This window comes from Carassius gibelio, chromosome B3, assembly GCF_023724105.1.
Source record: "Carassius gibelio isolate Cgi1373 ecotype wild population from Czech Republic chromosome B3, carGib1.2-hapl.c, whole genome shotgun sequence".
NCBI classification, from domain to species: domain Eukaryota; kingdom Metazoa; phylum Chordata; class Actinopteri; order Cypriniformes; family Cyprinidae; genus Carassius; species Carassius gibelio.
The window spans coordinates 37,930,905-37,954,461 of record NC_068398.1 but is presented as its reverse complement, the minus strand read 5'-3'; the positions used below and the strand labels follow the sequence as shown (position 1 = coordinate 37,954,461).

General features: G+C 41.1%; 1 protein-coding gene across 3 annotated transcripts in view; it reads left to right on the top strand.

Annotated features, from left to right (window-relative positions):
- Positions 1 to 6,661: 6,661 nt before the first annotated feature.
- LOC127953388 (zinc finger protein 501) overlaps positions 6,662 to 23,557 on the top strand; it is a 34,161-nt gene continuing 17,265 nt past the window's right edge. For 2 of the 3 annotated variants that reach the window (XR_008153155.1, XM_052552624.1), the window contains exons 1-2: positions 6,662 to 7,153; positions 21,333 to 22,687. Coding sequence is in view for 1 of the 3 variants with exons in the window: in XM_052552624.1 (XP_052408584.1) it covers positions 6,868 to 7,153; positions 21,333 to 22,639 (1,593 nt within the window). In the remaining 2 variants the exon portion in view is untranslated. The remainder of the gene's footprint in view (positions 7,154 to 21,332; positions 22,688 to 23,557) is intronic. The other variant, XR_008153156.1, reaches the window with a different exon arrangement.

Here is a 23,557-nt window from a genome sequence, read left to right as displayed (position 1 = left end):
AAACCAAGTAATTAACTATTTCCATCTAAGTGCAAGGTGGTAAAGAGTCTAGGTCTTTGTTCCATTCAGCTGCAGGCGGCTCGTATGGGTCGACATTTTTAATATTAGCCAGTTTCTCTAAATACCTCTGTTTGGCATTGGTAGTAAGTTTCTCCCTGTAAGGACCCTTTTCTTTTGCCGCATTTTTCTCAATTTCTTCTTAATTTCTATATTATATATATGTATTGTCATGGGAGGAGCACAAGACAGACACAGTGGGCGTGCACCGGGAAGAGACCGGTCTTCCTTCAGGTGTGCCCCATTACATGCCGCCAGCCCTGACTCGTCCAGCGCCCCTCCTCTCACACACCCACTCCAGTCGGGAGCCTGGTGAAGGGCAACGATTTAGGACGGGGTGCCGGTGACAAGCAGGGAGGAGGCAGCTGACTCGTCACATTCCCACTCCCAAGCGACATCCCCGTCATCAGGGCGCCGCCCACACGGGAGTGCTACCATCCTCAACCAGGCTCCAAACGGTCGGAGTGGGCGGGGCTTCCTCTCCGGGCGGTAACTCCCTGTCGCTTGCAAACGTTCGTGAGAACCCAGACTGGGACGGAGGAAAACTGGGGCCAGTGTCACGCGACGAGCACAAGACAGACACAGTGGGCGTGGCGTCAGGCCTCGGAGAGGCTTTTATTAACAGAAATCATAAAATAACACAGGGAATAAAAGTGGCCAAAGGGGGAAAGTGTCCAAAATAACAGGGAATCTGGTGTCCTCATCGTGCTGCGGGGTTTGTGTAGGTCGGGCAGTGTTCATCGAGGAAGGGTCCAGGCAAGGGGCGGAGTCCGGCGGCCACACGCGCTCCCCTCCTAGGTCCGGGGCGCGAGGGGCGGCGGCTTCTCCTAGCGGCCACGTCTCTCTCGTTGGCCGCGGCGCTGGTAGGGGATGGACGGCCCGGCATCCTGGCCCGTCGGCCATGTAAACGGGTGCGGTTCTCCTCCGGATCGCGGGTCCGGCAGCTCACGTCTTGGTGGCGCGGGAGTCCCTCAACGCACCCTTCCTGGACCCACAAGGACACCAGTTTGCATGCACCGGGAAGAGACCGGTCTCCTGAGGAGAGGCGCGTTGGGCTTTTAAACAGAAGCGGCAATGAGGCTCCACTTCCTTCAGGTGTGCCCCATCACACGCCGCCAGCCCTGACTCGCTCTTACACTGTTGCCCCTGGCAAACAATAGCGTATCCTACCAAAATGGTGGAACCAATGCAATATCGTTCACCAAAAACTCATGAAAGTCTCCAAGGCGCTCCGCCGAGGCAAGAGAAAGAAGCAAGGCAGTCTTCAGGGAAGCTCCTTAACTGCAATCGAAGCTAATGGCTCGAACAGTAGAGATAGATTCCTCAAAACTAGAGCTTAATCCCACGGTGGCACGTAGGGCACAATCTCCTCGCTCCCCTGAGAAAACTGATTACCAGTGCGTGCTTACCGTTCGATCGTTTGCCCGTCACCCGGGGAACGAAAGCGGCAATAGCGGTCACATAGACCTTCAGCGTGGATGGTTTCAAACTCCCGCTATCCATACTGTGCTGTAGAAAGCGCAAAACATCTGACACGGAACAGGTCCCCGGGTCAATATAAATGTCATCGCACCATTTTGTGAAAACTCCCCACTTCTGCGTGTAGCAGCGAATGTTTGATGGTGCCTCACGTCTCTGTAAGTGTGTTTAGCACCTGTGAGTGCAGAGCGTCCTGCTTATTAGGGTCCCCGCAGCGGCCACACATGAAGGTTCCACAGCTTGGGGCTGGGGTGCTATATTGTGGCGATCGCTTGAGACAGCAGGTCCTGCCTGAGGGGGATTCGCCATGGGGGAGCCATTACTAACTCTCTCAGGTCCGCGAACCAGGGCTGATTCGGCCAGTTCAGGGCCACGAGTATAACTGACGCTCTCTCCTCCCTGATTTTGCACATCACAGGCAGAATCTTCCGGCCAACACGATGTCAGAGCATCTCCCAGTGTGGAAGATTTTTATTGGTCAATATGTAAACTAATCAGGCATAATCAATGTGAATCTAGAGCCATTTATGTATCAAGTTATTCTACTGTTATAATCATGCATTTGACTGTATGTAGAGGACTGCGTGAGAATGGAATGTGAAGAGAGTGCAGGGGTATAGTAGATGGTGCAGCTGCACACTCTATTTGGACATTAGACAAAATATATGATGAGACCTCCTTGGTGCAGACATTACCAAAATACAGCATATAGTAAAGTTGGATGTCCTGTTTTGACATAAGACAAAATATATGATTAGGCCTCCTCGTTTCACTTAAAATAAATTGTACATCATAAAAGCAAGCTAGAGACACAGCCATAAAAGGTAAAAGAGTTGATAAACAGAACCATATGTATGAAATGTATTGAACATGGGCACGCCTTCAGAAGTACTGTATAAAATAGAGAACCGACACAGGCTCAACAGACTGTTCTGCAGAGCTTTCTCGGTTTTATTTTCTCTTGAAAATAAAATCTTTCTTATGGAAACATAACCCTGAGATAGTGTGATTCCTCTGATCCATGGAAGACGAAAATACACTACACCGGCAGGGGGGAATGAGATAGCGAGAAGAACGTCTTACAGTGTGTGTTCTCGCTTGTGGCAAACAATCCACTTCCTCCCACATCATTAGATCTGATCCTGGGTGAAGCCTCCATCTCCTTGAGGAATCCCGTTCCTCGAAAGCACGCTCACTCCACGGTTCAAAGTACCGGGGATGTGCGACGCTCTTATGGAGATTAAGTGTCGGTCCGCCCACAAAAGGAAACTCGCCCGCCTGTTTTAATAGAGCTCTGGAGCGCACGCCGCCCTGGCGATTTATGTACGAGACCACAGACATGTTGTCGGTTTGAATCAGTACATGTTGCCACTCCAATTTCGACCGAAAGGCTTGCAGGGATAGGGACAACGTTTTCCAATTCCAAACGGCTTATGTGCCACCTTCTCTGTGACTCCAACCAAACGCCCGGGATAGTCCTCCTACAGCCCATGAGATGACACCGCAGACACGTTACCTCTACAGCGTCGCGTAATGGTGTGACAGTCTTGCGCCATTGAGAGGCCAATATAATCATGGCCCGTGGCTCTGCGCTGTTTGAGACAGGGCGAGTGACACAATGTTGGGTGCAAGAATTTTGATAGATGCTTCTATAATAAAATTTTTACTCACACAAACATTTAAACACATAGAGCAATCGAGTCATCAGTGATGAGTGTAAGAGGAAGTAAAGCTATTTTGTTGATTGTATACATGCTTTTATTGTGGAACTCACACAAACAGCATTTAAACAGACATAGCAATCGTCGCCCGAAGAAACATGGGGGACATGATGCATCTGAACATGGAGGGTGACACCGTGTTTATGTGGTGTTAGCACTCTCGCGCCCTCGCGAGGCCATAATAATCATGGGTTGTGGCTCAGCGCTGCTATGAGACAGGGCGAGTGACACAGTGTTTAGTGTAAGAAAAGAAAAGCTCTTTTGTTGATTGTGTACATGCTTCTATTGTGGAACTCACACAAATAGCATTTAATCACACATAGCAATCATCGCCCGAAGGAAATGGGGGACATGATGCATTTGAACATGGCGCTTGGGGGCGGGGCCTCCTGCGCACTCACTCTTTCACCGACAGGGACACGGCTCGATGGCATGCTGGCTCTCTCGCGGCGCGGGGATCTCAACTGACCCTGACGTTTCCTCCCAGGCTCTTACCACTGCTGGTTTCGACCGAAACGAGCATCCGGTTTAGAGCGGGGTGCCACGGCGGGCTATTTAGCTAGTCTTAGAGCCTGACGAGGTGCATAAGAGCAGAACCCCGCAGATGAAGGCTGGAGTGAGCGACGGGGCATCACGTGGCTCATTGCCTTGGCGCGCTTTCCGCGTCTCTGAGAAAAGCTCCATGACTTCATCAAAGAGGCCGGAGGGAGCAACTGGAACGTTTAGGAGCATCCTACGGTCCGCATCTTCCAGGACAGCTAGGGTAAGCCATAGGTGCCTGTAAGGACGACCATGAGCCCCATGAAATGGCTGAGCAGAGCGATAGTAGCTACAGCGCGAGGTCAGTTGCCGCGCGCAGATCCCTGATGACGTCAGCGCTACTGTGCCGCCGTCTGCCTGAAACACCTTGAGTATTGCCCTGGAATGAAGAGCAGAACCTGCCTTCCCTCAGAAGTATAGGCTTTGTTCGTCTAAGGGCCGTAAACTGCACGGTTTGGAAGGCAGGCTGTGGTCCAAACCAAATGCAGAGGGAGACGGGCACAGGTGTGCGGTAATGGTCTCCTCGATGTGGGGAGGGTTTCCGCCCCGTCCTCGTGCGTGAATATGGCCTGCGTAGCAGAGTGGGTGCGCGCTGATTGGGGTGCAGCCCACGACTTCACCACAAACTCTTGCATGCCTCAATGCCGTCTGGTAGCAGCTCGACTGGAGGAGCCACGAGTCCAGTTACCTTTCACAGGCTTGTCAGGTGCGCTGTAAGTGAGACCCAGCTCCGTGACGGCCTTTCCAAAGACCCTGATGAGCTCCTCCTGGAGGTCTGCAAGGCCCTCTTGGTTGGGGCGGTCTTTTTTCCAAACCTTTTCCTATGTCGAAAGCAACATGGAATCGTTTTCCTCGCCAGTTCCAAAGAGGATGAAGTTCGCGGGGCTGAAGCTATCGTCCACCACGCCTTCGGGGGGGGAGGGCCCACCAGCGGCTCGCTGGCGGCAGTGGGCCTCATTCCCACTGTTTACCAAGCCACTCTGGCTCTGAGGGCTCGCACTGGCAGCTCGGCACAGTGGGCGCACGTGTGGTCCGTGTGAGAAACCCAGGCAGGTCACACAGAACTGGTGAAGGTCCGAATCTAGCATTAGCAGCCATCGGATGCGGAGAGGAAAAACAGGGTGAGTAGTCCTCTATTGCAACTTCCACGATGACTTAGATAAGACTTCTTTCACTTCTTGAAGAAAGAGATTCTGACGTAATTTTCTGCTGGTGTTAACCAATAAGATTTCAGTGTAAGTGGAGAAGGGAAGAGTTCCCATATACGTTTTAGCTGACGTAATGTTGAGTTACCGCCTCGAGAGGGAACCCTTCTTCAATAGATACAGTCGGCATCTAGTCATAGCTGGGGGCGTGGCGAGGGCGGAGTCGGCGTGGGGGAAAACACTGCAAGCATTACTAGACTAGACCAGACTAGAACCCACAACCCTTCGATTGGGAATCCAACCCTCTAACCATTAGGCCACGATGTGTATCTGAATGGCAAAATTCACATATTGAGCACTCATTCCCAGAGTCACGTAGAACAATTGTAGTCTCTTTTAACTTTAATATTCATATACACTAGTCCATATCGACATTTGATTCATTTTACAGCTCAAATATAGATGTATTCATTAAAAAATTGCCAAATCCCGTGACGTTCTGCTTTAAACAGCAAGCTCTATTTTTGACTGGATTCCGCGATTCAATCGTGTCGCAAACACAGACGGGGTGAATTTATGTTTATGTTTAAGTTTATGTTCGACACTAGGCTAATGTTACATAGTTTTTCTTAAGGTAGAATGATAAGGCTAAATGCATTCCACTTTCTGAAACAACCTTACAGTTTTGATAACGTTAATAATGAACACAATGTTAATATGGCCTGCCTGCCAACTGCACACACAGACATGCTTAGTCTTGGGATTCCACATCTTCCCTTGATCATCCTCACAACTTATTGCTTGTAGCCATTTTGTAATCCTTTCCGGCTCTGTGTGTTTATTAGGAAGGATGTAGAACTTAAATTCATAATTTGTTAGTTTATTGGAGGTACAGAAAACGACACAGCAATGGCATGATTGGCGTGATTGTCCCATTTATTTCAACTGTCGCCAAGGCAATGTTTTCCCCCACGGGCTAAATTCACATCACGTGACGGGGGCGTTCCCAGACCAACCGTCTGTATCTATGTGTGCTTCAAGATTATAAATTAGATTTACCCTTCCAAAGAATTTTTAAGGTTAAAATTTAATTTTGATGCACATAATTGTGTTTTTTTGTGAAACAAGTATTGAAACTTTAGAGCATGTTTTTTTTTTTTTGGTGTGATTCAGTTCACTTCTGTTGGAGTGAGATGAAAAACTTGTTATGTTCCAAAGATGTAGAATTACAACCATTCAATGTGAAGGTAGTTAGGTTTGGTATTTTTTATGAAAACAAAGATTTTGAATTTGTTCTCAATTCTCTGATATGTTTTGGGAGGTTTTTTATTCACAAATGCAGATGGTTTAAATCGAAACCCAACTTTATTCATTGGTGTAAGGCGCTAAAACTTTTATATAAATCCTTAAAATTTGTTAAGAATAAAAAAAGCCCTTAAGCTGTCCTCTATGTTGGAATTATATAATTTAATTTAAAAGCCCATTTTGTAGTATTGTTTTCTTGTTTTTTTTATGTTTGTTTATTGTTATAAGTTTGGTTATGCTCAACCAAATCTGAATAATTGTGGTTGTAATGTAATGTAAAAAAAAAAAAATATAAAAATAAAAAACCCTCCCCACAGTTCTGGTCTTTCTTCCTCTCGTCGCTTCGCTCCAGTCCAGCGGGAGGCGCTAAACACACACGTTTGTTTGAAAACATCATTACACCTCATAGGAAGAAGTTCAGTTTCAACGCTCTCTGTTGTTGTTATGTCGGTGTGCTGCCTTAATACAAACTGTTAGACATGTTTCTAAGAGACAAAAAATACAGATTTTGAATCAGTTCAGTAAATACCTATAACATCCTCACATCCGTGAGTTTTGAAGCGAGCAGGAATATCTGGAGGAGTTTATCATCTGAACTGAGATCTGCTGGTGTGAAAATTATGTTTATTAAAGAAGAGAGAGAAGAGAACACGAGTGAACCATTAACCTGGAGAACAAAACAAGAGGAACAAGAAACATGGAGAGTAAAACACGAGGAACCAGAAGCCTGGAGAATAAAACAAGAAGAACCAGAAACATGCAGAATAAAACAAGAGGAACCAGAAACCTGGAGAATAAAACAAGAGGAACCAGAAACCTGGAGAATAAAAAAAGAGGAATCAGAAACCTGGAGAATAAAAAAAGAGGAATCAGAAACCTGGAGATTAAAACAAGAAGAACAAGGAGGTTGGTGTTTTCTTATTTATTTTACTTTTTTATTATTATTTTTTTGTTCTTCATTCATCTTTAATGACTGTGGTAACGTTACATTAGGCTTACAAAGTTTTACTTATCGGGTGTTTTGGGGCCCTGGAGAATTTCTGTGGAGACATTTGTGGGTGTTTTTATATAAAGTCTAGGTGTAGACTGCTGCACTCAAGACTTACCCATGGGTTTTTATTAACCCTTAGGGGACTAAGCCCTTTTTGGTCCGTTTTCTCTATTTTTACATTTCGGCTTATAAACCATATGTAATGAGGATGGACCACCATGTATTTGGTATCAATGGATTCAGAAGACCCTAAGCTACCATAAGCATGCATGCAATATGTCTATAAAGGAAGTATGAGTGAAAAATTGTACAATAAACTAGAGAATTTCAAAGACGAAAATTAGATTTTTGTCATTTATTACTGAAAATCCTACCTCACACAACAATAGTTAAAAGTTTTTGACCCAAAAATATATTTTTCAAACTCTTTGCTTGACAGAAATGGGTTAATGTTCAATCAAATGTGTAAAGATCAATTAAATAATTAACTTTATTTACAAACAGTCCTAGGCGTTTTTTTTTATTTTTGGGACTAAGCCCTTTTTGGTCTGTTTTCTCTATTTTTATATTTGGGCTTATAAATCATATGTAAAGGAGATGAAACACCCTGTGTTTGGTATCTATGGATTCAGAAGACCCTAAGCTGCCATAAGCATGCATGCAATATGTTTATATAAAGGAAGTATGAGTGAAAAATTTTACAATAAACTAGAGCATTTCAAAAACGAAAATTAGATTTTTGTCATTTATTACTGAAAAACACACAATATAGAACAGTTTTTGAACAAAGAAAATATATTTTTTCAAACTCTTTGCTTGACAGAAATGTGTTATTGTTTAATCAAATGTGTAAAGAACAATTAAATAATTAACTTTTTTTAAAAACAGTCCTAGGCATGCCAGTGAGCAAAGAAAGGCCTCTCCAGGCCTTTCCAGTAATTGTTCCAGAGCTTGTTCTGCCGTAAATCTTTTACTGCTTGCCATTTTGATAAAACAATTGTGTAATAATGCTGTATCTCTCTCGAATTGATCTCTTTGTGCTCGCTAACACACTTTCTGCTATCTCCACGTGATGCTGATTCTCCGATCGCTCGAATTTAGCTCTTTGTGCTCCGATCGCTCTCTGTAACACTCCGATCGCGTTCTGCTTTCTCCACCCTGATGCTGATTCTCTGAACGCTTATTGATTACATGTCTTTTACTTTAGTCCAGCCAGCTTTTACAAGGCTACAGCAGAGCTACAGAGTCCTCTGAATCGCTAGAAGACATAACCTTCCTCTGATTGGGTTAGAAAAAGACTCCTCCCAGCGGCAATTTTTCCATTGGCTGTTGCGTGTTGAATCTGCCTAGCACAATCTTTTTCATTGGCCTGTTTACGCAGTGGTATTGCGCAATAAGGGAAGTGTTTAATATACAAACTGGAAACCGCTGTTTTCAGCGGAATCTGAGGAAGACGGCAAAAAAACCCGCATCTCTCTAGCATTAATAGTTTTTGAGATAACTACACATTTGTAAAAGTATGCCATTTTGGGCGGTACCGCCTAATCCGTCCCCAGAGGGTTAAAGGGGGGGGTGAAATGCTCGTTTTCACTCAATCTCCTGTTAATCTTGAGTACCTATAGAGTAGTACTACATCCTTCATAACTCCAAAAAGTCTTTATTTTTATTATATTTCTAAGAGAAAGATAGTCTGTACCGATTTTTCCCGGAAAAACACGAGCGCCTAGAGGTGTGACGTGTGGGCGGAGCTAAAGAATCACGAGCGCCAGTAGGCTTTTGAGTTGAGAGCATGTGGAAGCTGTGACACAGATCCAGAGGCTGAAATTTAACAAGAGCAGCATCAGCAAAGGCGGTATGCTATGTGGTATGTACTGAAACTGTATATATTTGCTTAGCGGTTTTGGAAAATGACTAAGTTCCACTTTATGTCGTCTTTTTTTTTTTTTTTTTTTTTAGCTGTACATGTGGAAAGTGCAGTTTGATGACAACATCGCATGTTGTTTACTTGATGTGCTTACCCGCTGATAGCTAAGTTAACAACACAGAGATATTTGAAGCAGTTTTACTCACCGCCTGCGGTTCCAACACACGATCGTGACCCTTTTTCGTTGGGACTGCATCATCCTTAAGAAATAAATGATGTGCAATCCGAAATGCAGGGAACAAACAAAAACACTTGCACAACTCCGTTGATGCTCTGTAAAAATAAACTCCATCCACTGGTCCCTTAATGCTGTCTCTCTTTTGGTAATCTGTGCAGGGTTGTCTTGCCCTGGCAACCAAAAACACACGTCTTTTGTGACTTTTCGCGACGCTCTGGCTCTGATCAGGCTGTGCTCAGCCTCTCAGTGCTTTGCTATACGGGAGCGCGCGCTCTTCCGACAGACGCGCCCTTAGGAGCCATATAAGGAAATTCCGCTCCATCTAACGTCACACAGAGCCATACTCGAAAAAAACTTTCCGAAACTTGTGACAAACCGGAAGAGGTTTTTTTGGAACAAAAATACTCCTTCAAACGTACAACTTAATTTTTTAAACTTTGTCCATGTTTAGCATGGGAATCCAACTCTTTAACAGTGTAAAAAACTCAGTATGCATGAAATAGCATTTCACCCCCCCCCTTTAATAGGCGAAGTTCCTCCTTTATGTCTTTCATATAAATTTCCTTTGACTATTTTGTAACATTCAATGTAATAGGGCTTGGGTTTCGTGATGTCATTACTTGGCGTGGCCGCCACATTGGTAGCCTCCTTTACTGCTACTCGGGCTACTGCGCAGTGTTTAGACATACTCCCTCTCATCCGTGTGTCTTAATTTGATTAATTAAAAATCTATTTCAACCATGGTAAACCATTGCTGTATTGTGGGGTGTAATAGCACAACATATAATCGCCATGGGGAAAATTAAATGAGAATGGATTAACTTTACACCACTTTCCTGCTTGGAGGCGCGACCACGGAGATCTGAATATTCATTTATATAGCTTAAGTCAACATTGAAAGTATGGGAAATTTCTTGGGTTACTCATCCAAAATACGGGAAATTTCAACATTCATCTTTTTGTTGCTATCCCTCTGCTGACATAAAAAATTGGAACTACAAAACTGCTGCATTAACTAACGTTAAGCGATTTGTGAAGCTTGGTCTAACGTGACTTTAGTTACAGATTGGCGTGAAATTATGCTCTCACAAGAACCACGCTATCTTAAAAAGCCCAACATTACGCTAAGGTTGCTTTCAAGTAAGCAAAATGATGCTTTGAAAACAGCTGTTTCGCTGGAAGGGCAAGGAGTAGCAACAGGACAACAACACGGAGACTTGACAGGTCTGATGGAGGGGCTAACGGGATATTTTACAGGAAAATACCCATCCATTTGTGAACTGTACATAAGTATTCAATGACTTGTAGCTTTCGGAACTATTCTGAAGTGTAGGCGCTCACAAAACAAACAAGGTTGCCGAAGATATCTATTTTGCGAAAGTGCGGCAACAAGTCTCCGTCTGTACTCCACTATTTGTTGGAAATTTCATATGAATCCAAACCGTTAATAGTGTCGATTTTGTCCACATACCGGTCCCTGGCATCCATATTTAGCGTATCCCTATAAATCCCACAACATTTTCGCGATTTTAACATCTTTTTTTCTTTCTCTATGAGGCTAGCAACATGGCCGCCAAGCCCCAGAATGCAACTTGGCGCCCAAGCCCTATTGAACCACGTCTTGTGCAGTATGAATAAAGGGGGATAAATTAAAGTGCTTGCAGTATCCTTTAATAAAATATAAACAATATACAAACAATAAAAGCATAATCTAAAAAAACATGTCTTGTGCATTATAAAGAATATAATACAGTTGGTTTGATACATTTATCTCAAACTGTGTCAGTTTAATTGAAGTGAGGATATTATATAAAACTGTTGATTCAATAATTTATATAAAAACAACAAAGGCATCATCTGAAAAACAATGCCTTGTGCATTATACTGAATAATATTCTGTATATTTTACAGTTGGTTTGATCAAACGATGTTGTCCTTTAATGTATTTATATTAATGCATAAAAAGTTGTACAATTATTTAAAAATCCATAAAACGGTAATTAAAAAAACTGAACTTAGTGCAATAACGGATGTTTTTATGAATATTTTATTATTGGTTTTACATTATAATGTCACGTAGTTAAATCGTTTATTTAATTTAAATGGTTCATGGTTAATTTCCCCCTAGAAATTAAGCCTTGTGCAACGTAAAGGGCATGGATTTATAACTTTACCGCCGTCGAAAACCACTACACAAGCACTGCACCAACTGTATTAAACACCTCTAAAATTAGTTAAAATGAGTGCTGTCTGTCACTGTCTGTAATCAGTTCAGTGAATGACTGTATGCTCATTCTTTATAAAGTAGCAACAATGTCATTTGTAAAGTAGCCTACAGTCTTAGTCATATTAGTATTTTCACCCCAAAAAAGGGTTTTAAGCCAGTTATTTATATATTTTGCTGTAGTATGCCAGTAGGAAATATCAGATTATATTTCCAAATATTCATTTAGCCATTCATTTTAATAATGTGCTTTCTATTGGTTCATTTCTCTTGGTTAATTTCTCTCGGTTCTTGTCAAATTAATTTTCACAAATAAGTCGTACCTGACTATAAGTCGCAGGACCAGCCAAATTATCAAAAAAAGTGCGACTTATAGTCCGGAAAATATGGTATATGTGGTTCATATGTGTTCATATACGCTGAATACTGCCAAAGATTATGAATTAATAAACTCAAATTAACGAGTTCAGTTAAAGCTCTCTATTTAACTCGTTTTAGAGTTGGTAACGAGTTTTGAAGTCAGCAAAAAGCAGCGTCATACACAGGATAAACATGAGCGATCATGTTTACATTAACCCTTATTTCATCACTGTCCCTTCAGAAAACTCGTGCACATCCCTAGTCCTCCTCTCATATTATTATATGTAGCTGTTGTTGTCATGCTTAAATATAATAATTCATTTGAAATAACCCAATAAATTATTATTGTTTGGGATTTAAGACAAGCCTGGGGCTGTCCTAAATTTAAGAAGTTATTTACAATGATTTTTGAGAAGATTCTTTTCAAGAATTTGAATTCTTCTTAGGTTTTGTCTTAAGAACAATCTTAAGAAAAAAGATAAGAACATTCTTAAGAAGAATTTTTTGGGGAATACAAAATATTCTGATCTTTTTTTCTTAAGTTAGAAAAAACAGCCATCTGCTGTTAAAATCTAAGTTCAGAATCGATTCCAGAGAAATTGCAAAAATTAAAAAAAAAAACATGTTTGTTGGGTCTAAATGCAGGTGTGTAAAATATCAGTGCAAGATTTGCGTGGCGTGTTTGATGTTGAGTGCAATGTGCAGCATTTATTAGGGGCCATGCCCCAAAGGTGCAAGGCACCTATTGTTTTCGTTCCCGATCTTATTATTAGGGGCCAAGCACAGAAGGTGCGAGGCACTTATTGAAATCATTGGTGTTCTTCTTCCGCAGTCTATGGCAGCCCATATAACCGTTTGCGGGAAAGTTGTGAACTTTGGCACACTGATAGAGGACAGTCTCAACATTAACCAAGCAAATTTGAAGTCTCTAACTCCAACTCTCTAGCGCAAAATTAATTTTCATTATTAATTAATTAATTAATTTCATTATTAAATAATTAATTTCGCTAATTTCTATTGTTCGAAATAACTACTTTTTCGAACTCGTCCTAGACGGTTAATCCGATTTTCACAAAAGTTGGCTCACATCATCTTCACACCACGACCGCAAAAAGTTAAGGTATTCAATTTTAGACGTCTGACAGTTCTCAAATGACACATGAATGGATTCTACAAAAAGCACGCAAAAATGCATGTGAGACAAACTTTGTATGTGTCAATGTCACCTCACACTGACCATGCCACATCAACTTGGTAACAGCGCCACCTATTGATCAAGAATAATAAACCATTTATTAACCATTAATAATTACATTTATAAAAATGCTAATAACTTTTTATTGCATCAGCCTATTGCAAATAAATTGTACTCAAAATATTCCCTGGTTTATGCCGACAAAATAGATACCAAATATACCAGAGTAAGCTGAACTTCCTTTCCACCATTTTGATTTATGTTGAAAACCTATTTTTTTTATCTCCTCATCAACCGTTAGTCAAATTTTAACCAAAATCGAGTCACATGATCTTCAGACTGTCCTGACAAAATGTTATGTATTTTGTGTCGATAGCCAAAACCATTTTTGCATACCACAGCGATGAATCTGAGGCATTATGCCAAAATGACACTTGAGGCTGTATCTCTGCAATGCTTTGGCATATTGACAACAGACTTTAGCCCCTTTCACACTGCACGTCGGACCCGCAATATTCCCGTAACATTGCCTGGTCGCCTTCTGTGTGAAAGCAACCACGTCCCGGAATTGATTACCGAATCGAACCCGGGTCGGGGACATAGTAACATTGCGGTAATCGATCCGGAACGAGCGCTGTGTGAACAAAAGCCAGATCTAATTCCGTATCGAAGTGATCGTGCGACTCTTTTACCGGCTGTTTTGAAGGAAGCTGACTCAGAGATCATTTGCTTGCTTCAGTTAAAGTATAACGTGCCAAGCGTTGTCGACTCGTGCATTACACGTCACGCGCTGATGTCACGTGTCATTACGGGATCTTCAAGGGTTGTGTGTGAAAGCACGCACATTTACCGGGTCATCACTGGCAGTGTGAAAGTGCCAAATCTAGCGACCAGGGAACAATTACAGGAACACTTTACCCCTGTATTTGCCGGAATGGCAGTGTGAAAGGGGCTTTTGTGAGTGCCATTGTCACCTAACACAGAACACACCAAAATGATTTGATTACAGCATCCCCTGTTGTTTAAAAGTGGTAAGCCATTTAATCATATGACTAGTGGTTGTATTTATGATTTTTCAGCCATTTCAATTACAATCATCGTAAAATTGCTGTAATTGCTCATTGTTGAATTTGGTGTGATCCTCCATGCCATGCTTAGCTCCTCAACTTTCTGCTTGGCCCCGTAATTGCTGCTTGCAGCTATATTTCTTATTTGTTTTATCTTCATTACAATTCTGGTTGGTTTTATTTTGAATAATTGCATGTAAAGAATAATTTACGTTGTAATGCAAATGCAAAATGTGAATTAATATTCATATTCAGTGTTTGTGCAAAAACTATTAATGCGCATTAATGACAGGGAGGCGCCCTCTTGATCACATTTTTAGTGTATAAACAATACGACGAGTCCTATCTAAACCTGCTCAGCAAGTTTGAAACCCTCATAAGACACTGTCCATATGAAAGACCAAGAGATTCACACCTTTATCTCGACCCCCACAAGCTATACATAACGCGAATGACGCGAATTGACGCGCGAATAGAGCGCTTTGCGCGAAACGCACGTTAAGCGCGAATGGTGCTTTTTGTGCATTTAGCGTTTGACGCGAATTCGCGTCTGCCGCCCGAGTTGAAAAATTTTAACTTTGGCGTCAATTCGCGCCGTGTTAACCAATCAGGAGCCTGCTAGGAGTCACTCATTCAACAGTATGTTCCTGCAGCCTCGGGTTGTGCAGGAATACCCTTCTCCACTCATTCAACAAGGAGGAACGACTGATGTTGTCAGTGAGGAGTCAACCGGAGCTATATGACAAAAGTTCATATTTCTATAGAGACCGGAATAAAAAGGACCTATGTATATATATAAAACATATTAATAGATAAATTGAATAAAGGCCAAAGATAAGAAACGTTTCATTTTACCCCAAACGAATTATATTTTATCTTGAACCACTAAAGAGACATCAGAGCCAGCGGCAAATGTCAGAAAATCTAGCCGAGGAAAGGCTACTCTCGGCGGATACATGATGACGGAGCTCCCGCTGATCGCATATGGAGCTCATCTCTGAGATCGGCGAAACACATTTTTTAAATAGACGCTGTCATTATAAATAAACCGCATATTTGAGTTTAAAACAACTACATTCTCGCCTGAAATACTTTCAAAACTACATTTCATGACACAATAACAGTAATATTTTGAAAATTATCCGAATAAAAATGGCGGTTGAAAATGCTCCGTGGACTCAGCTGGCAGAAACCCCCCATGACGCGAATTCGCGTCTGTTGTGAAGTTAATTTCACGCGCGAATGAAGCGAATTACTCGCGCGAATGAAGCGAATGATCTCAAAATGGTCAAGCGGCAAACTAGGCGCGGTAGACGCGAATTTGACGCTCTATTCGCGTTTGGTGTGAACACAGCATTACTCTTTGTATTCATTATTATTCACAGCCCACATTCACAAGACCATAATAATAGAAAAAAAAGATCAATTGATAATTAATCATTATGTTTATGAAAATCATTGTTATCTGTAAACCTAGCGTTTGAAGAAGGCTTTAAGACCAAGCGGAATCCTCTGTTGGCTGCTCCCACTTCACAGCGAGCGTGACTCGTGCTAACTGTCCTAACATTTAGCAAGGCAGGAAAACATTCAGTCTGCCTGAAGGATGATGTATTTCATTGTAAGTTAAATCTGTTAAATAGAGTGAGAGAGAGAGAGAGAGAGGAAGAAAAAAGCTCTAGTGTAGGCTATTCTTAAACTTGGATCTCATTAGATTAAAGTACAAATTCAAAAATTTAAAATTCATTGAAAACTATGCATTTTATTTACAGGCTATATGGTAAAATATTATTTTAGTTCAAAACTTTAAGTTCCATTGTTTAAAAAAAAAGTTTCATAGACTTTCAGTTGTTATGCTTTCAAATTCCATGCCATTTGCAATTTTACAGTATTTTCACCTCCAAAACACTTTAAAGTCACAATTCTATAATGATTTACGTAGGCCGATGGCATTTTTTAATGACATTATTATACAGTATTGTTCAAAATAATAGCAGTACAATGTGACTAACCAGAATAATCAAGGTTTTTCGTATATTTTTTTATTGCTACGTGGCAAACAAGTTACCAGTAGGTTCAGTAGATTCTCAGAAAACAAATGAGACCCAGCATTCATGATATGCACGCTCTTAAGGCTGTGCAATTGGGCAATTAGTTGAATTAGTTGAAAGGGGTGTGTTCAAAAAAATAGCAGTGTGGCATTCAATCACTGAGGTCATCAATTTTGTGAAGAAACAGGTGTGAATCAGGTGGCCCCTATTTAAGGATGAAGCCAACACTTGTTGAACATGCATTTGAAAGCTGAGGAAAATGGGTCGTTCAAGACATTGTTCAGAAGAACAGCGTACTTTGATTAAAAAGTTGATTAGAGAGGGGAAAACCTATAAAGAGGTGCAAAAAATGATAGGCTGTTCAGCTAAAATGATCACCAATGCCTTAAAATGGAGAGCAAAACCAGAGAGACGTGGAAGAAAACGGAAGACAACCATCAAAATGGATAGAAGAATAACCAGAATGGCAAAGGCTCAGCCAATGATCACCTCCAGGATGATCAAAGACAGTCTGGAGTTACCTGTAAGTACTGTGACAGTTAGAAGACGTCTGTGTGAAGCTAATCTATTTTCAAGAATCCCCCGCAAAGTCCCTCTGTTAAAAAAAAGGCATGTGCAGAAGAGATTACAATTTGCCAAAGAACACATCAACTGGCCTAAAGAGAAATGGAGGAACATTTTGTGGACTGATGAGAGTAAAATTGTTCTTTTTGGGTCCAAGGGCCACAGGCAGTTTGTGAGACGACCCCCAAACTCTGAATTCAAGCCACAGTACACAGTGAAGACAGTGAAGCATGGAGGTGCAAGCATCATGATATGGGCATGTTTCTCCTACTATGGTGTTGGGCCTATTTATCGCATACCAGGGATCATGGATCAGTTTGCATATGTTAAAATACTTGAAGAGGTCATGTTGCCCTATGCTGAAGAGGACATGCCCTTGAAATGGTTGTTTCAACAAGACAATGACCCAAAACACACTAGTAAACGGGCAAAGTCTTGGTTCCAAACCAACAAAATTAATGTTATGGAGTGGCCAGCCCAATCTCCAGACCTTAATCCAATTGAGAACTTGTGGGGTGATATCAAAAATGCTGTTTCTGAAGCAAAACCAAGAAATGTGAATGAATTGTGGAATGTTGTTAAAGAATCATGGAGTGGAATAACAGCTGAGAGGTGCCACAAGTTGGTTGACTCCATGCCACACAGATGTCAAGCAGTTTTAAAAAACTGTGGTCATACAACTAAATATTAGTTTAGTGATTCACAGGATTGCTAAATCCCAGAAAAAAAAAATGTTTGTACAAAATAGTTTTGAGTTTGTACAGTCAAAGGTAGACACTGCTATTTTTTTGAACACACCCCTTTCAACTAATTGCCCAATTGCACAGCCTTAAGAGCGTGCATATCATGAATGCTGGGTCTTGTTTGTTTTCTGACAATCTACTGAACCTACTGGTAACTTGTTTGCCACGTAGCAATAAAAAATATACTAAAAACCTTGATTATTCTGGTTAGTCACATTGTACTGCTATTATTTTGAACAATACTGTATTATATATATATATATATATATATATATATATATATATATATATATATAAGAATAAATAACATTATTAATTCATAGAAATAATTGAAGCAATTAAAACCTTTTTTTAAAACTTTCAATAGAATTTCAATTCTATTAAACAGACTTTTAAAATCTTAAGTAGTTTATTAGTTAAAAAGTGTAAAATGTCCCAGTGCATGTTAAATAGCCTAAATTAATTTATGTTAACAATATAATTAGAACTAACAATATAATTCGATTTTCTTTTTGAATGAACAATTTGTGTATGAAATGGGACAGCAACCTTTATATCAAACATTTTTAAATCGTCCACAGCTGAGCATCGCAGGAGGCGGATCTGCGCAGAGCGCCCGAAGTGAATCTGATGCACAAAATTATTATCAGATGCAATGAAAGCATCTGCCGAAATGAAAAAAAAAAAAACCCTGGATAGCTTATACATCTGTAAAACGTCTGCTAAAGATCTGGGAATCATCTGCTGTGTACTCTGATAAACGTCTCCGAAGCAGTTTTACATGCATTCTAATAAATATCTATTTGACATCTGACAGGAAAAATCTTAGAGACGTACTTCAGAAGAACAAGCACTCTTAAAAATACATCTTGCACAATACAGACATAAAATGTAAATCTCCGAGATGTACATGTGCAATTAAGTTTGGTAGACCTATATGCTTGCATAGTTGTTTGTATCCAAACATTTTCACGCATTTGTGATCATTTTATTATTTAGCCTACTGTTGATTTTCGGTAATAGTGCAAAAAAATTAACTGACCCCGCTATTTTTGGGTTAATAATTCAAAACAGAAAACTAGAATCTAGATTGTTAACTGTATTTATTGAATGAATGCAGAGCGGACCATCAGCGTGCGCTTTCGGAAGTATAAATTGAAGAAGTCTGTGTCCGATGGCCGTTCAGTGGATCGGATCATTCATGCGGAAAATATAACACAGGCTTTACAATCGCAACTTCTTTGTGCTGTTACTCCTTTCGAGCTGAATTTCACAAAATTGGTCAGCTCCCGACAGAATCAGGTGTTTTATTTATGGGGAGTAGAATTATTTATTTATTTCAATGAATGTAATAGATTAGATATCATAATATTCAGACTATAAAATTATACATCAGGTTGGTTTGTATTGGTGACGTAATATGTAAATGATATGCATGTGGCCCGCGAGACTTGCACTTGGACCATAGTGCGGCCTGCTGGAAAAAAAGGTTGAGAAGTTGGTTTTACTGACCAAGATAAACCCCAGGCTGCTGACTTCAACACTCTGCTCACCTCATTTGATCTCAAGCGAGTGTCTACTACAGCGACTCACAAATCAGGCAACCAACTGGACCTCATCTACACAAGTTGTTGCTCCTTGGACAGCTCTTTAGTTGTTCCACTGCACACCTCAGACCACTTCCTCATTACTGCTAACCTAGCACTTATTCCTGAAGCGACACACACTCCAACGCAGGTCACCTTTCAACGGAACCTACGCTCACTCTCTCCATCTTGCCTTTTTTTTGTGGTTTCATCCTCACTTCCTTCACTCTCTCAGTTTTCAGCTCTGGACACGAACGGTCCTAAGGACACTCTTTGCTCCACTCTAACCTCTTCCTTGGACAAATTTTGTCTGCTGTCGTCTAGACCAGCATGCACCACCCCATCTGCCCCCTGGCTGTCCGAGGTTCTCCGTGAACATCGCTCTAAACTCAGGGCTGCTGAGAGTAAATGGCATAAATCAAGAAACTCTACCGACCTCGGTGTGTATCAGTCTCTCCTCTCTTCCTTCTCTGCAAATGTCTTCATAGCTAAAACATCCTACTACCACAACAAAATTAACAATTTTGTGATGCTCGGACACTCTTTAAAACTTTTTCTTCTCTTCTTAATCCGTCTCCACCTCCTTCGACTCTTACAGCTGACGACTTTGCAGTTTTCTTCACAAATAAGACAAGAACCATCAATTCTCCACAACGTAGACTGAGGACAACTTCACAATGACCAATGCTCTCTCCTCTCCACTCTCAGAGATGGATGTTTCCAAACTTATCCTGTCCAGTCATCCTACTACTTGTCCACTTGATCCGATCCCCACTCACCTCTTTCAAGCGATCTCTTCTTCAGTTATGCCTTCACTTACTCACATTATCAACTCCTCTCTTCACTCTGGAACATTTCCCTCAGCATTTAAGCAGGCTCGGGTAAGCCCACTGCTTAAGAAACCATCTCAAAGTCCACCGCTTCTAGAAAACTACAGACCGGTATCCCTTCTTCCATTCATTGCAAAGAAACTTGAGCGAGCTGTGTTCAACCAGCTCTCTATGTTCCTTGTACAGAACAACCTCCTGGACAGCAAACAATCTGGCTTCAATCTGGTTAAAATTAAATGTCAGCGAAACCCTAACAATACACATTTTTTACAATAGTGCTCTTGTTATAAAGTTAGCCTATATGACAGTAGTTATTAATGTTCTGTATTTCTCTTTTGAGCTGCGTGCACTGAAGAGGACCAGTAGAGTGAGCATTTGATAGCAGGTTTTTGATCAATGGGATTACACTCATAATTGAATGTAGAATACGATATTAGGACTAATATGCTTGCTATCTGCAAAAGGAGCCCGAATGCAAATGAATGTGTCTGTGCGGCTCTGAATGTGAACTCCTTTTATGGATGCGTTCTTCACAAAACAATGTGCAGAAACACGGCAGCTAAACTCTAAAAATACACTGTGTTTTATTATAATGGTGTTCTCATTATAATAGTATGGGTGTGACATTCCAGTCATATTTATTAATAATAATTTAGTTTGACCCGCTCGTGAAATCATGTGAAATCAGACATTTGAGCGCTCATGTATAGACATAATGGCATAATCAATAACACCCTGCAAATTATTAAAATTAATATACAATTATTTTATAATAAACTTAAAAAAAATTATATTATTATAATAAAAAATGCTATTATTATTATTATTTTAATCTAAACTTTCAGAATTTACAAACTGAAAATTGGCCAGCTTTTATTTTGGCGGGTTGCCAGCAAGTAAGTACATGGATTTCCGGGTTTAGCGCTGCCGTCTGTAGAGCGTCAGTGAATGAAATGTCACAGTTTTGAATTGTGCTTTGACAACGGTAGCGGATAGCCTAGATTTATGTTTTCAGTTTGAAAAAAATCTTGTACAGTAAAGTTTGTAGATCTAAAATGGGAATTGCGCATTAACAGCAGTATGCAAACGTGCCCTCTGAACTTATTTACACAGCGCATTTCTTATTTTGGTAATGCGAACCTGCATGCCGCGGTGGTATTACCCATTCTGGTTGTCTACCTACTGTATATAAATGTGTATATAAAATATATACATTTTACTAGGGCTGTGACGGTGATAAAGTGATGCTTAAAAATTTTACCCAGTTTCCCTATTAAATTAGTAAAAGTCATTAAATCTGAAGCAAAAAATGTAAATTGTATATTTTCAGCTTTTAACAATATACCAAAAATAAATAATTTTACTTTTATTTCAGAGTACATTGAAGAAAAAGAGGAAAATGAAGAATCAAATCATCAAGAGAAGCAGCATGCATGTGATCAGTGCGGTAAAATGTTTTTATGGGCTTCACTTCTGAAGGAACACTTGAAAGTTCATGCAAAGAAGAAGCCACATTCATGTCATTTGTGTGGTAAGAGTTTTTTGCATCTACAAAGTTTGAAAGTACATCAGAAAATACATACTGGTGTGAGAGAGTACATGTGCTTTGAGTGTGAAAAGACTTTTAGTTCAGTGAGTAGTTTAAAACTGCACGAGAGGATTCACACTGGAGAGAAACCTTACAAGTGTTCACACTGTGACAAGAGATTCAGTCAATCATCACGTCTGAAAACACATGAGAGGATCCACACTGGAGAGAAACCTTATAAGTGTTCAGACTGTGACAAGAGATTCAGTCGGTTAACACATCTGAAAACACATGAGAGGATTCACACTGGAGAGAAACCTTATAAGTGTTCACACTGTGACAAGAGATTCAGTCGGTTAACAAATCTGAAAAAACATGAGAGTATTCACACGGGAGAGAAACCTTATAAGTGTTCACACTGTGACAAGAGATTCAGTGATTCGACACATCTGAAAACACATGATAGGATCCACACTGGAGAGAAACCTTACAAGTGTTCACACTGTGACAAGAGATTCAGTGATTCGACAAATCTGAAAACACATGAGAGGATCCACACTAGAGAGAAACCTTACAAGTGTTCACACTGTGTCAAGAGATTCAGTGATTCGACACATCTGAAAACACATGAGAGGATCCACACTGGAGAGAAACCTTATAAGTGTTCACACTGTGACAAGAGATTCTGTGATTCGACACATCTGAAAACACATGAGAGGATCCACACTGGAGAGAAACCTTACAAGTGTTCACACTGTGACAAGCAATTCATTCAGTCAACAGAGCTGAAAACACATGAGAGGACCCACACTGGAGAGAAACCTTACAAGTGTTCGCACTGTGACAAGAGATGCAGTCGTTCAGGAAATCTGAAAACACATGAGAGAATTCACACTGGAGAGAAACCTTACAAGTGTTCACACTGTGACAAGCAATTCATTCAGTCAACAGAGCTGAAAACACATGAGAGGACCCACACTGGAGAGAAACCTTACAAGTGTTCGCACTGTGACAAGAGATGCAATAGTATAGGAAATCTGAAAAGACATGAGAGGATTCACACTGGAGAGAAACCTTACAAGTGTTCACACTGTGACAAGAGATTCAGTGTTACATCGAGTCTGAAAAGACATGAGAGGATCCACACTGGATAGAAAGCACATCAACGCAATGGACAAGGGAAGTGTTCCATTAAAGCTGCGGTAGGTAACTTTTGACGCTCTAGCGGTTAATAAACAGAACTGCTAGCGTCTTGCGGAAGTACATCGTAGCCGGAACTACTTCTCTCTGTTTATGTCTATAAAGAGTCACAAAGGTACTGGGTTACTCCGCCGCGGTGCCCCCGAAGCAATCTAAAATAGTCCGAATATAAACACTTATTATAGGTGCACCCTAAGCCCCTTTCACACTGCACGTCGGACCCGCAATATTCCCGTAACATTGCCTGGTCGCCTTCTGTGTGAAAGCAACCACGTCCCGGAATTGATTACCGAATCGAACCCGGGTCGGGGACATAGTAACATTGCGGTAATCGATCCGGAACGAGCGCTGTGTGAACAAAAGCCAGATCTAATTCGGTATCGAAGTGATGACGCGCGTTATCGCGCGACTCTTTTACCGGCTGTTTTGAAGGAAGATCAACATTCGCGACGAAAACATATGTGCAAACTGTAATGAAGCAGAGATCAGTTAGTTCCTCACTTTCCGCGCTGACGCAGAGATCGTTTGCTTGCTTCAGTTAAAGTATAACGAGCCAAGCGTTGTCGACTCGTACATTACACGTCACGCGCTGATGTCACGTGTCGTTACGGGATCTTCAGGGGTTGTGTGTGAAAGCACGCACATATACCGGGTCATCACTGGCAGTGTGAAAGTGCCAAATCTAGCGACCAGGGAACAATTACAGGAACACTTTACCCCTATATTTGCCGGAATGGCAGTGTGAAAGGGGCTCTAGTGATTCAGGACAAGCTAAAAACTCGGTTTGGAAAATGGATTCATGGTGTACTCGTTTATTATATACATCTTTCTACATTTTGAACACAAACAAAGTTACGAACCGCAGCTCTGAT